The sequence below is a fragment of the Balaenoptera musculus genome, chromosome 8, assembly GCF_009873245.2.
Source record: "Balaenoptera musculus isolate JJ_BM4_2016_0621 chromosome 8, mBalMus1.pri.v3, whole genome shotgun sequence".
In the NCBI taxonomy this organism is placed as follows: Eukaryota; Metazoa; Chordata; class Mammalia; order Artiodactyla; family Balaenopteridae; genus Balaenoptera; species Balaenoptera musculus.
The window spans coordinates 71,343,429-71,357,733 of NC_045792.1; the positions used below are offsets into that span (position 1 = coordinate 71,343,429).

Genomic DNA, 14,305 nt, shown 5'->3' on the forward strand with positions numbered 1-14,305 from the left:
TCCTATTCCTGATGTATGACACTTAATTTAGTAAATTTTAGAATTTACAATTTTCCAGAAAGGCCAGATGGTACCTGATGTGGGGGGTGGGGTGGGGAACAGTAGTAAATAGGGACTTTGATTCCTTTCCCTTACTGTTCACCTTTGGAATCTGGCCACTGGAATCTGAGAGAATACATTCCTTCTTCTTCTTCTTCTTTTTTTTTTTTTTTTTGTGCCACATGGCATGCGGGATCTTAGTTAAACCCGTGCCCCCTGCAGTGAAAGCACAGAGTCTTAACCACTGGACCGCCAGGGAAGTCCCTGACATTCCTTCTATATAGTTCTATATTCTGTTGCATGTGATGAAAACCCAATAAATTAGAGTATAGTATAGTATATAGAGACTGTATATTGTTCATGTAACTGGAAAAATCTCAGTAGAGCTAGCTTCAGATATTACTGAATTCTGGAATTCAGACATATCAAGACACAGTCTCTGCATATCTTAGTTTATATTTCCTCTGTTGGCTTAATTCTTGGGCAGGGTCTTTGTATATGGTGGTAAAGATGGCTATACAGTTTGTTCTTAGAGTCTTGTATCATTAGAGCTTATGATTCCAAAGAAAAACGAGACTTCATTTCTCATCTTCCATTTTCTAACCTCATAGACATTGTGCTCATTTGTTATGCCTGGGCCACATACCCATTTGTGAACTAATTGCTGCAGCCAGAAGGAAGGATGGAATAATTGGTTGGGTCTGGTATATGCTTATCTACCCCTAGGTTGGAGGGCGGACGTTAATTGTAATATACTGAGCCACATGAAATGGTTTCCCACAGGTGGCTATCTTTATATTTTGGCCATAAGCATTCATACTAAAAACAACTTCAGCCAAGTCAGAAATTAGGCATAAGGGTTAAATATAATAAAAACCTTTGAAAGGATTTCATAACTTTTTATTCGTTTTATACTGTTACCTGAAGTGGAAGAAAACCAATTCTAAAAAACTTAACAATTACATGAAGGCAAAGCAATTAATAATTTTTGCTACATTCTGTTGTTTACCTTAACTTCTGGTCTCTCTAGGCACATTAAAAGACTTTTCTTGGCCATGCCTTGCAGCTTGCAGTTCCCCGACCAGCGATTGAGGGATTGAACCGGAGCCACAGCAGTGAAAGCTCAGAATCCTAACCACTAGGGCACCAGGGAACTCCCACAAAGACCATTATTTTTATACCACTTTTTCTATTAAAAATGTAACACTCCTTTGATTATAAAATAACCACACAAAATTTTTTCTCTTTCTCCTAAAATTGAAATGGGAACATTTTATTCAGGACTTTCATGTATTTTAGGACTTGGCTGATGAGCTTGCCCTTGTTGATGTTGCAGTGGACAAACTGAAGGGAGAAGCAATGGATCTTCAGCATGGCAGTCTTTTCTTTAATACTTCAAAGATTGTCTCTGGAAACGGTTAGTTTTATAAAGTTATTTTCAGAGCTTTAAAAAAAAGTAATGAAGTTTATCAAACTGTTGTCAATAAATATAAAATTAAAAAATAGCACTATTGTAATTAGGACATATAGTTTAGAAGGTTAGTTTTTTGAAAAAAAAAAGAACATTCCATTCTAATTGGAGAAAATTTGGTAAATACAAAAAAAGTATAAAGAAAATCTTAAATCTCGTCTGTTAATGGTTTTGTTTATTTCTTTCCGTTTTTCATTTGTTTTTTACACAACTGACATTATATAAATGCTTTTTAAACTTGTCATTCAGTCTTATATATTTTCTCAAGGATATGCAGTCTTGAATAGTTTTGTAATATTACTGATACATTTATTTATATTCTTTAACCTGTTTTATTTATTTATTTATTTATTTTTGGCTGTGTGGGGTTCGTTGCTGTGTATGGGCTTTCTCTAGTTGCGACGAGCGGGGGCTACTCTTCGTTGCAGTGCACGGGCTTCTCATTGCAGTGGCTTCTTTTGTTGCGGAGCACGGGCTCTAGGCTTGCGGGCTTCAGTAGTTTTGGCACGTAGGCTCAGTAGTTGTGGCTTGTGGGCTCTAGAGTGCAGGCTCAGTAGTTGTGGTGCATGGGCTTAGTTGCTCCATGGCATATGGGATCTTCCCGGACCAGGGCTCGAACCTGTGTCCCCTGCATTGGCAGGCGGATTCTTAACCACTGCGCCACCAGGGAAGTCCCTAACCTGTTTTTTTGATGTGTGTTTTTAGAGGACCAGGTTTCAGGGTATAGTTTGAGGCTATAGAAGAGGAAATGGAGAGCTTAGCCCCATTAACATTAGCATCATGTGTTGGCCAACTAAGAAGCCTTAGAGTATTAGGAAAAATAACTTTTATCATACACTGATGTATGTAGTGTGCTTTTTGGTAATGTGATTCAACAGATGCACTTTCTACTAGAATCCCTCTTATCTAACATGATTGGAACTGAAAGTGGTTACTTAATTTAAAAATGCCTGTTAGAAAGAACCATCATAAAATTTTATATTGACCTAAAACATGTTAATGTACTTAGAACTTTATTTGCTGATTTTCTGATTGTAGGGCAAGGACTTTGAGTATGGCTCAGCTGATTGGAGTTTTGCAGTGTGTTTTTTATAGCACACCAGTAGTGATCATTTCTATTTCTTTAAAGTACTATAATTAATTTAAAGATACTCATGAAGCAGTCTAATCACAAGATTCTATTAAATTTTTATGGTTTTTCTCCATTTTTATTTCTCTCATACCTAAAAGGAAGATTTTTAAACAACTTTCTTTTAATATGTCTTTCTAAGGCATTCAACTTAATTTTCATAGTAACAATCATTAAAAAAATTAATTATGAAATACTTCAGATATAAAAAGTTTTAAGTATAACAAACATCAGTGTATCCAACACCCAGCAAAAGAAATAAAACATTACCATTCACTTGATACATTCTGTGTGTTACATCTATTCATATCTCAATCCTGAATGTAGTATTTACCTTTGCTATGTATTTCTTTCACCCTCATATTTTAGTGATTTACATCATATTATATAATTAATAGATATATCTGGCATAAATATATTTGGGTATAAGCGTGACAGATTCTTGATATGCAGCAACTCATGAGCAGAAGTATACAGATGTACTAGACAGAAGTCTGCTAGTTGAGAGTGTTCAGTGTGCCTTGGGTATCAGTATGTTTTACATCAGTTAATCTGTTGAGTTTATTGAGTGGAGTCAAGTTAAAAGAGCTACTCCTGTATTAAAATACTTTAAAAAATCATTCAGGGGCTTCCCTGGTGGCGCAGTGGTTGAGAATCTGCCTGCCAGTGCAGGGGACATGGGTTTGAGCCCTGGTCTGGGAAGATCCCACATGCCGCGGAGCAACTAGGCCCCTGAGCCACAACTACTGAGCCTGCACGTCTGGAGCCTGTGCTCCGCAACAAGAGAGGCCGCGAGAGTGAGAGGCCCGCGCACCGCGATGAAGAGTGGCCCCCGCTTGCCGCAGAGAAAGCCCTCGCACAGAAACAAAGACGCAGCACAGTCAAAAATAAATAAATAAATTAATTAATTTAAAAAATATTTAAAAATATTCAGTTAAAAAAAAAAATAATTCAGCCTTTAATTTCTAGTCATATGGCAGGATAAGTACCTGAATCAACCCTTTTAGTAAAGGGGAAGAAGTAAAATTATAAAAACATACTTTTTGATTTTACAAAAAAATCAAAAAGAAGATAAACAAATATAAGAAGAGGGACAACATATAGAACTAAATAAGAGTTTAGCAAGGATGCCAGCCACAAAATTATTAACTATTAATAATATTAACTATTAATAATTATTAACTATTAATAATATTAACTATTATTATTAAAAATCTATTCAAAAACAAGCAAAAAATTTTTAAGGTATTATTTATGTTATCAAATATAGGAAGTACCTAGGAATAAATCTAACAAGACATGTATAAGAGCTTTTATGCAGAAAATAATACAGCCTCATTGAAAGATGTTAAATATCTAAATAAATGAAGAGATGTGCCTTGTTCATAAAAGTCTCAATATTGTAAGATGTCTGTTCTTCCCATATTGATTATAGATTATATGCAATCACAGTCAAAACCCAAGTTTTATTGTTGTTGTTGTTATTGTTGTACATATTAAACTAAACCTAAAATTCATTCAGAAATTCAAGGTCCAAGAATAGACGAGACACTTTTTTAAAACATTGTTAAAAACACTTATTTTGATACAGTCTATCATAAATAAGTAAGTAGAGGTTCCCCTCTGCCACAGATGCAGCTGTGCAGTGAGAACCCTGTGCCATCCAACTGGTAAATGTCTGAAAGATGTTCCATCTCACCTCCCAGGCAGAGTGCACACCTTCCATGTTCTTCCTGTCCATTGATCGCTTCCAAATCCAGATGACCAAATAGTCCTTTATCCCCAAAGCAGGTTCAAAACGTAGGTTCAGGCATTCTTCTCAAATCCCAGGTAAATCTTGAAAGGAACAGAGCTCCAGTGGATGGCAAAGTGCCCACCCTTGAAGAGCTGCTGCAGCCTCTTTGCTCAGCTTCACCATGGCAACAGCCTGGGCTGCACAGTCAAGAATACTCTTGAAAAAGAACAAGGTGGTGAGAACTTGCTTTACCAGATATCAAGACTTATTACAAAGCTACACTAATTAAGTGCAGAGACAAACAAAAGATTGCTATATAACACTGATCATATTGTAGATCAATGGGAAATTTGCAGACTTATAAATTCTTTTTCTTATGGCAATAGTTGTTTTTATGGAAAGAAATAAAATTGAACCCTTTCCTTTTTTTAAACAAAAAAATATTTATTTATTTATTTATTTATTTATTTATTTGGCTGCACTGGATCTTCGTTGCGGCATGCAGGATCTTTAGTTGTGGCATGTGGGATCTAGTGCCCTGACCAGAGTTCGAACCTAGGCCCCCTGCATTGGGAGCGCAGAGTCTTAGCCACTGGACCACCAGGGAAGTCCCCTGAACTGTTTCTTGATAACACAGACAATTCCAAATTGGTTAAAGACCAAAAATATGAAAGGCAAAACTTCAAAGTTTCTGTTTAGAAGATAACATAGAATATCTTTTTGACCTCAGGATAGGGAAGAATTTATTAAACACAAGGACACAAAAAGCATGAACAGTAAAGGAAGGAGTATAAAGTTTAGTGTTTATGTTCTTAAAAAGGCACCGTAAAAGAGTGAAGAGACAAATCGTAAACTGAGAGAAAATATTTGCAACATAAACAACTGGCAAAGGAATAGTGTTCAGACTAAAAGTACTTGTGTAATAAATAAGATAAATATACATAGCCCAATAGAAAAATAGGAAAAGACTTGAACATTTCACAAAAGAAGAAACTCGAATTGCCTATAAATATAGGAAAAGACAATCTCATTAGTAACCAAGAAAATAAAAAGTATATCAATATACCATTACACACCTAATAGATTGGCAAAAGTGTGATAATATTAAGTGTTTGTCAGGATGTGGAACAATAGGTTTTCTCATGCATGACATATAGAAGTGTATTATAGTAAAACTACTTTTTTTTTTTAAGTTTGTCATTACCTGGTGAAGTTGAACATGAACATATCCCAAACCTAGAAATTGCACTCCTAGGTATATTCCCAAGAGAAATTTGTGTACATGTGCACTAAGATACATGTACAAGGGTGTATAGTGTTGTCATTTGTAACAGCCCCAAACTGGAAATAATTCATTGTATAACAATACTAAGTTGATCAATTTTGCACTGTAATATTACACAGCAATGAAAGTGAATGAACTACAGGGACACACATTAACATGGATAAATGTCAGATACATAATATTTATCTAAAGTAATACATACCTTATGATTCAAAACAGATAAAACTTAATATGTTATTTAAATATGAATAGGTAGTAAACCTTTTTAAGGTTTTAAGATAATATGAGACCAGAATCTGTTATTATGGATCTAATGATCAAGTTACGGGTATAAATACAACATAACCACAGGAAGATAACATAAAGCACTATAAATAAGGACTATCTGAGAATTACAGGCAGTAAGTGCTATAAAAATTCAGTGAAGTCAGAGTAGTATTTATGAATGATATAATTAGGGGATGCCTGGCAGAGGAATTGGTATTTGAAGAAGCCTTTGCTCCAGACCACTATGGTTTGCTGTCTCTGGGAAGATTAAGTTATATTTAGAAAGGAAAATAAATAACAGGTAAGGAGATGATGGCATTAACAGAATCAGGGTACCTGGAAAATCTGAAATAAAAATAAAACACAAAGCTAGTAAGTTAACTTGCGGGCAGATTGTGAAAAGACTTGATATTTTACTCTGGTATACACTTTAATTGAATTTGTTGGACATAATATTTCAACTAGTTGATCTGAGCTATGGTGAGATTGATTCTGGAGAAGTTGCAAGGTTTTTTTGCCAGTTTATTCTCTAAAAGTCGAGGGGGGAGGAGGGAGAAAACGTGGGGCTGGGATAGAGAGTTGCAGAGAGAGACACAGAGGTTGAGAGATTACTTCGAATTTCTGTTGTTAGATAAGACTTTATGGATGATGATGTCAAGCAAGGTCTTTGAGCAAGAGTGAGTAGACTATGTGTGCAGAGAGAGAAGAGAACTTCCTCCTGTAGATCTTTTATTTGATACAAGGGAAAGATAATCTCTTAGATTAATGTGAAACTTGCCAGCCTAAGAAATGAAATTCTCTAAGTTTGTCTTTCTAATTAAAATCTTTACTGGGGCAGGAAAACCATTCACATGTTTATGGTTTATAAATTGGATTAGAAAGATATAAGAATGATCATAGAGATGCAATAGTATGTTTAAAATCAAGCAAATTTCCTTTTCAAAAGAGCATAAAAATAAGTTTTTTAAAAATGGAGATGGCATATAGAGATTTTAGCTAATTTAGTTTTTGACATCCAAATAGAAAATAACTTCTAAGTATATGATAGTTTTTTAAAAGTCCAGTGTGGGATAGTGAGCATTGTAACATATTGTCGTTGTTTTTTTTTAAATTTATTTATTTTTAAAAATTTTTGGCTGCGTTGGGTCTTCATTGCTGCGTGCGGGCTTTCTCTAGTTACAGTGAGTGGGGGCTACTCTTTGTTGCGGTGCGTGGGCTTCTCATTGCGGTGGTTTCTCTTGTTGCAGAGCACAGGCTCTAGGTGCACAGGCCTCAGTAGTTGGGGCTCACGGGTTCTAGAGCGCAGGCTCAGTAGTAGTTGTGGCGCACGGGCTTAGTTGTTCCGCAGCATGTGGGATCTTCCTGCACCAGGGCTCGAACCCGTGTCCCCTGCATTGGCAGGCGGATTCTCAACCACTGCACCACCAGGAAAGCCCCTGTCATTGGGTTTAATAGGTGAAACATTTTACAACTGGTCATCAGATTTAGAAGGTAATTAATTTTCTTGTGTGAATCAAGAACTTGTTTATGATCTCAAATACATAAACAAGTTATAATAATAATTTTAAGTAAATACATTCTCACTCTTCGAATCATGAAACACACATAAATTCTCAGAGTTCTAAGCTTCTGATTCATATGGTATTTCTAAAAATCCAGAGAGCTGACTTGCAGTGCCTCAGGCCTTAATAACAAATGAGAATGTGGGCTAAAAGCCGTGGTAGGTTCTGTTATTATTTTTTTTTAAAAAGCCATGTGAACATTGGTAAATCATAGTGACAAAATTTCCTTCAGACTATACAAGATAACATTACTATATGGAAAATCTGTTCATCTGCAAATGCCAGACATGAAGGTAGTACTCTAATACCATCATCATACAATAGACTTTTAAAGAATTAAGGCCCAGTGATTATGGCAGTCTTGATCCAAATAGTTTCTTTTGTTTCCTTCTTTAGATTACAGTGTATCTGCAAACTCCAAATTAGTTATTGTCACAGCAGGTGCACGGCAGCAGGAAGGAGAAAGTCGCCTTGACCTGGTCCAACGTAATGTGAATATCATGAAATCAATCATTCCTGCCATAGTCCAAAATAGTCCTGACTGTAAGATGCTTATTGTTTCAAATCCAGGTAAGTCTCTTCTACTCCGTTGAACTGCATAAGGATGATATTTCCATACCATTCCTTTTTTTTTCTTTTTAAAACAATGTCATTTAGGTAAATTTATGACAGTAAACCGCACCCATCCAAAATATACAATACTTTGTTTTTTTCCAGCTTTACTGATATATAATTGACATATGACATGTAAGTTTAATGCATATAACGTGGTTATTTGTGGTGGGAACACCACAAAAAAAAGGAGGGAGAAGATTCACTAAGAGAAGATTTACTCTCTTAGCAACTTTCAAGTATATATATAAAATATAATAGTGTTAACTATAGCCAACATTAGATCCTCAGAACTTATTCATTTTACATCTGGAAGTTTATATCCTTTGACCAACATCTCCCCATTCTCCTTTCCCCTAGCCTCTGGCAACCACCATTCTATTCTCTCTTTCTATGAGTCTGGCTTTTTTAGTTTCCACATATGTGACATCATACAGTATTTTTTTTCTCTGTCAGAATTATTTCACTTAGCATAATGCCTTCAAGGTCCATCTATGTCACAAATGGCAAAATTTCCTTCTTTTTTGTAGCTGAATATTCCATTATCTATATACCACATCTTCTTTAGACATTCATTTGTAGATGGACATTGAGGTTGTTTTCATATCTTGGCTATTGTGAATAATGCTGAAGTGAATATGGGAGTGCTGGTATCTCTTTGAGATACTGATTTCATTTCCTGTGGATATATGCCCAAAAGTGGGATTGCTAGGTCATATGGTAGTTCTATTTTTAATTTTTTTGAGGAACCTCCATACTGTTTTCCATAGTGGCTGTACCAATTTACATTCCCACAGGCAGTGCACAAGTGTTCCCTTTTCTTCACATCCTCGCCAACATGTGTCCTCTTGGTGATAGCCATTCTAACAGGTGTCAGGTGATATCTCACTGTGGTTTTCATTTGTATTTCCCAGATGATTAGTGATGTTGAGCATCTTTTCATGCACCTGTTAACCATTTGTATGTTTTCTTTGGAAAAATGTCTATTTGGTTCCTCTGCCCATTTTTAAATCAGAATTTTTGGTATTGAGTTGTATGAGTTCCTTAGATGTTTTGAATATTAACCCCTTATAAGATACATGGTTTGCAAATATTTCCTCCCATTCTATAGGTTGCCTTTTCATTTTCTTGACTGTTTCTTCTTCTGTGCAGAAGCTTTTTTGTTTGATGTAGTCCCAGTTATTTATTTTGCTTTTGTTGCTTGTGCTTTTGGTGTCATATCCAAAAATATAATTGCCAAGACCAATGTCAAGGAGTTTTTCCCCTACATTTTCTTCTAGGAGTTTTACACTTTCAGGCTTCTGTTTAAAGCTTTAATCCATTTTGAGTTAATTTTTGTGAGCAGCATAAGATAGGGGTCAAATTTCATTCCTCTGCATGTGATTATTGTTTCCCAACACCATTCATTGTAAAGACTGTATTTTTCCACTGAGTATTCTTGGCTCCCTTGTCAAATATCTGTTGACAGTATCTGCAAGGGCTTATTTCTGGGCTCTCGATTCTGTTCCATTGGTCTATATGTCTGTTTTTATGCCAGTACTATACTGCTTTGATTACTATGGCTTTGTAATACAGTTTGAAATCAGGAAGTGTGATGCCTCTACCTTTTTTCTTCTTTCTCAGGATTGCTTTGGCTATTTGGGGTCTTTTGTGGTCCCATATGAATATTAGGATTGTTTTTTCTATTTCTGTGAAAAATGCCGTTGGTATTTTATTTTATTTTTTTTTTCCGTTGGTATTTTAGATTGCATTGAATCTATGGAACACTTTGGATAGTATGAACATTTTGACAATATTAATACTTCCAATCCATGAACATGGGATGTTTTTCCATTTATTTGTGTCTGCTTCATTTTTTTGCATCAAACTCTTGTAGTTTTGAATGTGCAGATATTTAATCTCTTTGATTAAATTTATTCCTAAGTATCTATTGTTTTTGATATTATTGTGAATGAGATTGTTTTCTTTATTTATTTTTCAGGTAATTTGTTGTTAGTGTATAGAAACACAACTGATTTCTGTATTTCGTATCCTGAAACTTTACTAAATGTACTGACTAGTTCTATTAGTTTTTGGTGGGGTCTTTAGGATTTTCTATAAATAAGGTCATATCATGTGTAAACAGAGACAGTTTTACTTCTTTTATTCTAATTTGGATACCTTTTCATTTTGGTTCCTGCCTTATTGCTCTGGCTAGGACTTTTCAGTACTATGTTGAATAGGAGTGGTGAGAGTGGGCACGCTTGGCTTGTTGCTGATCTTAGAGGAACAGCTTTCAGGATTTCACCTTTGAGTATGATGTTAGTTGTGGGCTTGTTATATATGGCTTTTATTATGTTTAGGTACATTCCTTCTCTACCCACTTTGTTGATATGATATTGACATGAACAGATATTGAATTTTGGTAATTGCTTTTTCTGCATCTATTGCGATGATAATATAATTTTTATTTTTATTCTGTTAATGTGGTATATCACATTTGTTGATTTGCATATGTTAAACCATCCTTACATCCCAGGGATAAATCCCACTTGATCATGATTTATGATCCTTTTAATATATTGTTGAATTTGGTTTGCTAATATTTTTCTTTTTTTTTTTTTAAATTAATTAATTTATTTATTTATTTTTGGCTGTGTTGGGTCCTCGCCTCTGTGTGAGGGCTTTCCCCAGCCGTGGCAAGCGGGGGCCACTCCTCATCGCGGTGCGCGGGCCTCTCACCATCGCGGCCCCTCCCGCTGCGGAGCACGGGCTCCAGACACGCAGGCCCAGCAATTGTGGCTCACGGGCCCAGCCGCTCCGCGGCACGCGGGATCCTCCCAGACCAGGGCCCAAACCCGCGTCCCCTGCATCGGCAGGCAGACTCTCAACCACTGCGCCACCAGGGAAGCCCCAGTTTGCTAATATTTTGTTGAGAATTTTTGCCTCGGTATTCATCAGGGAAATTGGCCTGTAGTTTTCCTGTAGCAGCCTTATCTGGTTTTGGTATTAGAGTAATGCTGGTCTCATAAAATGAGTGTGGGAGTTTTCCCTACTCTTCAGTTTTGGGGAAGAGTTTGAGAAGGATTGGCATTAATTCTTTAAATGTTTGGTAGATTCACCAGGGAAGCCATCTGGTCCTGGACTTTGTTGGGAGATTTTTGATTACTGATTCAATCTCTTTACTCATTGTTGATCTGTTCATTTATTCTATTTCTTCATTATGTAGTGTTGGTAGGTTTATGTTTCTAGGAATTTATCCATTTCCTCTAGGGTATCCAATTTGTTGGCATATAATTGTTCATAGTAGTGACATGATCCTTTGTATTTGTGTGGTATCAATCGTAAGGTCTCTTTTTTCATTTCTGATTTTATTTGTTTGAGTCTTCTCTCTTTTTTCCTTAGTCTAGTTTTTCAATTTTAACTTTTCAAAAAAACAGGTGTTAGTTTCATTGATCTTTTCTGTTGTCCTTTTAGTCTCTGTTTAATTTATCTCCACTCTGATCTTTGTTATTTCCTTCCTTCTGCTAACTTTGGACTTGGTTTGTTCTTCTATTACTGGCTCCTTGAGGTTGTTTATTTGAGGTCTTTCTTTTTTCTTAATGTAGGCATTTAATGCTGTATAGACTTCCCTCTCTAAGAACTGCTCTTGCTTCATCCCATAAGTTTTCATATGTTGTGTTTCCATTTTCATTTGTTTCAAGATATTTTTAAATTTCCCTTTTGATTTCTTCTTTGACTCTTAGGTTGTTCAGGTGTGTGTTGTTTAATTTCCATATATTTTTGAATTTTCCAGTTTCACTCCTGTTTATTTCTAGTTTTATAACATTGTGTTTGGAAAAGATATTTGGTATGATTTTAATCTTTTAAAATTTGCTAAATTGGGGCTTCCCTGGTGGCGCAGTGGTTGAGAGTCTGCCTGCCAATGCAGGAGACACGGGTTCAAGCCCTGGTCTGGGAAGATCCCACATGCCACGGAGCAAATGGGCCCGTGAGCCACAATTGCTGAGCCTGCGCGTCTGGAGCCTGTGCTCCACAACAAGAGAGGCCGCGATGGTGAGAGGCCCGCGCATCGCGATGAAGAGTGGCCCCCGCTTACCACAACTGGAGAAAGCCCTCGCACAGAAACGAAGATCCAACACAGCCATTAATAAAAAAAAAAAAAAAAATTTGCTAAATTATTTTGGACCTGTCATATTATCTATCCTGGAGAATGTTCCACATGCACTTGAGAAGAATGTATATTCTGCTGCTGTTGGACAGAATGTTCTGTACGTCTGTTAGGTCCATTTGGGCTAAAGTATAGTTCAAGTCCAACATTTCCTTATTGATTTTCTGTCTGGATGATCTATCCACTGTTGAAAGTAGTGGTATTGAAGTCCCCTGCTATTATTTTATTGTCTATTAGTATTTGCTTAATATATTTAACTGCTCTGATGTTGGGTGCATGTCCTGATAATGATACAAAGATCTTATTTGTTTCTTTAACAGTTGTTGGCTTAAAGTCTGTTTTGTCTGATACAAGTATAGCTACCCCTGCTCTCTTTTGGTTTCCACCTGCAGGGGATATCCTTATTTTCATCCCTTCACTTTGAGCCTGTGTATGTCATTAAAGCTAAAGTGGGTCTCTTGTAAGCAGCATATAGTTGGGTAGTGTTTCCTTCATCCATCCAGCCACTCTGCCTTTTGACTGGAGAATTCAATCCACTTACATTTAGAGTAATTATTGGTAGTTACTGACTATAGGTAAAGACTTACTAATGACATTTTATTAACTGTTTTATGGCTATTTTGTTGTTCCCTTGTTCTTTTCTTCCTCTCTTGCTGCCTTCCTGTGTGAATTGATGACTTTCTTTAGTGGTATGCTTTGATTACCTTCTTTTTATCTTTTGTGTATATGCTTTTCACTTTGTAGTTACCATAAGGCATACATAAAACATCTAATAGACATAACCATCTATTTTATGCTGATTTTTTTTTTTGGCTGAGATCATTACGCATTTAATATAGTCCCCCCAAAGAATAACAGAATGTGTAAAATGAAATGAAGGTCCCTTAGAGTTTGAAATTCTTCTGGTGCACAATCCTGTCTTCTTTGTTCAAGAAGTTTGTGGTCATTTTCAGGATCCACTCCAGGAGCCAAAATTCTTAATTTAGGTATCAGGCAAACCATTCAGGGCAAAAAATACACGAAGAAAAACAACACCACGTCTAAGAGGATGAAGAGCCAGAGATCCAACCAGTAGGAATGTTTTGGTAACCGGTCTGCCCCGGACTGAGGCCGCACTTCGTGGTTTTGCTGCGGCCTCTCGGCTTCACCCAAGCCTCGCCGCTCCCGGGGACCATCCCGACCATCTTCGGCCGCCGAGCCTACCTCCATCTTGCAGCAGTCGCCGCGCCACAACCTGAGTAGCCGGAAATCCTCAGCTCCCGCTCTTCCGCGCTCACCTCACCGGAAAAGGGGACTCAGTCCGACCCCCCAAACACATGCTCTGTTCCCCACCCCCTTTTATGTTTTTGATGTCACAGTTTACCTCCTTTTATATTGTATATTCATTAACAAATTATTTTTATTACTTTTGTCCTTTGACTTTTTTATTACAGTTAAGTGGCTAATATACTACAATATTACAGTAATAGAATATTCTGAATTTGACTATATGTTTACCTTTACCCAGTGTGCTGTGTATTTTCTTGTTACTAATTAGCATCCTTCATTAACTATAATAATTTTATGATTATAATTATAATAATTAGCTTGAGGAATTCCTTTCATTATTCTTTGTAAGGCAGATCTAGTGGTGATAAACTCCCTCAGTTTTTGTTTGTCTGAGAAAGGTGTTATCTTTTCTAACCTTTCTGAACAATGATTTTGCTGAGTAGAGTTTTCTTGGTTGGCAGTTTTTTGTTTAAGTGCTTTGAATATATCATCCCACTCTCTCCTGGTCTGAAAGATTTCTCTGAGAAATCCACTGAAGCTTTATTGGGGTTCTCTTGTAAGTTATAAGCTTCTTTTCTCTTGCTGATTTTAAGAATCTCTCTTTGTCTTTGATTTTCAACAGTTTTATTGTAATGTCTCTTTTTTAAAATTAATTAAATTATTATTTTTTGGCTGTGTTGGGTCTTCGTTGCTGTGTGTGGGCTTTCTCTAGTTGCGGCGAGCAGGGGCTACTCTTTGTTGTGGTGCGCGGGCTTCTCATTGCAGTGGCTTCTCTTGTTGCAGAGC

General features: G+C 36.5%; 2 protein-coding genes across 5 annotated transcripts in view; one reads left to right on the forward strand and one right to left on the reverse strand.

The window, feature by feature from the left end:
- Positions 1 to 14,305, forward strand: part of LOC118900167 (L-lactate dehydrogenase C chain) — a 53,881-nt gene that overhangs the window by 4,633 nt on the left and 34,943 nt on the right. For 2 of the 4 annotated variants that reach the window (XM_036862454.1, XM_036862457.1), the window contains 2 exons: positions 1,339 to 1,456; positions 7,885 to 8,058. In XM_036862454.1, the coding sequence (XP_036718349.1) occupies positions 1,339 to 1,456; positions 7,885 to 8,058 (292 nt within the window). The remainder of the gene's footprint in view (positions 1 to 1,338; positions 1,457 to 7,884; positions 8,059 to 14,305) is intronic. The other 2 variants (XM_036862455.1, XM_036862456.1) reach the window with 2 other exon arrangements.
- LOC118900170 (uncharacterized protein C4orf3-like) lies at positions 13,071 to 13,471 on the reverse strand. The gene has a single exon (XM_036862458.1). The coding sequence runs from the start codon at positions 13,457 to 13,459 to the stop codon at positions 13,253 to 13,255; it is 207 nt and encodes a 68-aa protein (XP_036718353.1). The 5' UTR covers positions 13,460 to 13,471; the 3' UTR covers positions 13,071 to 13,252.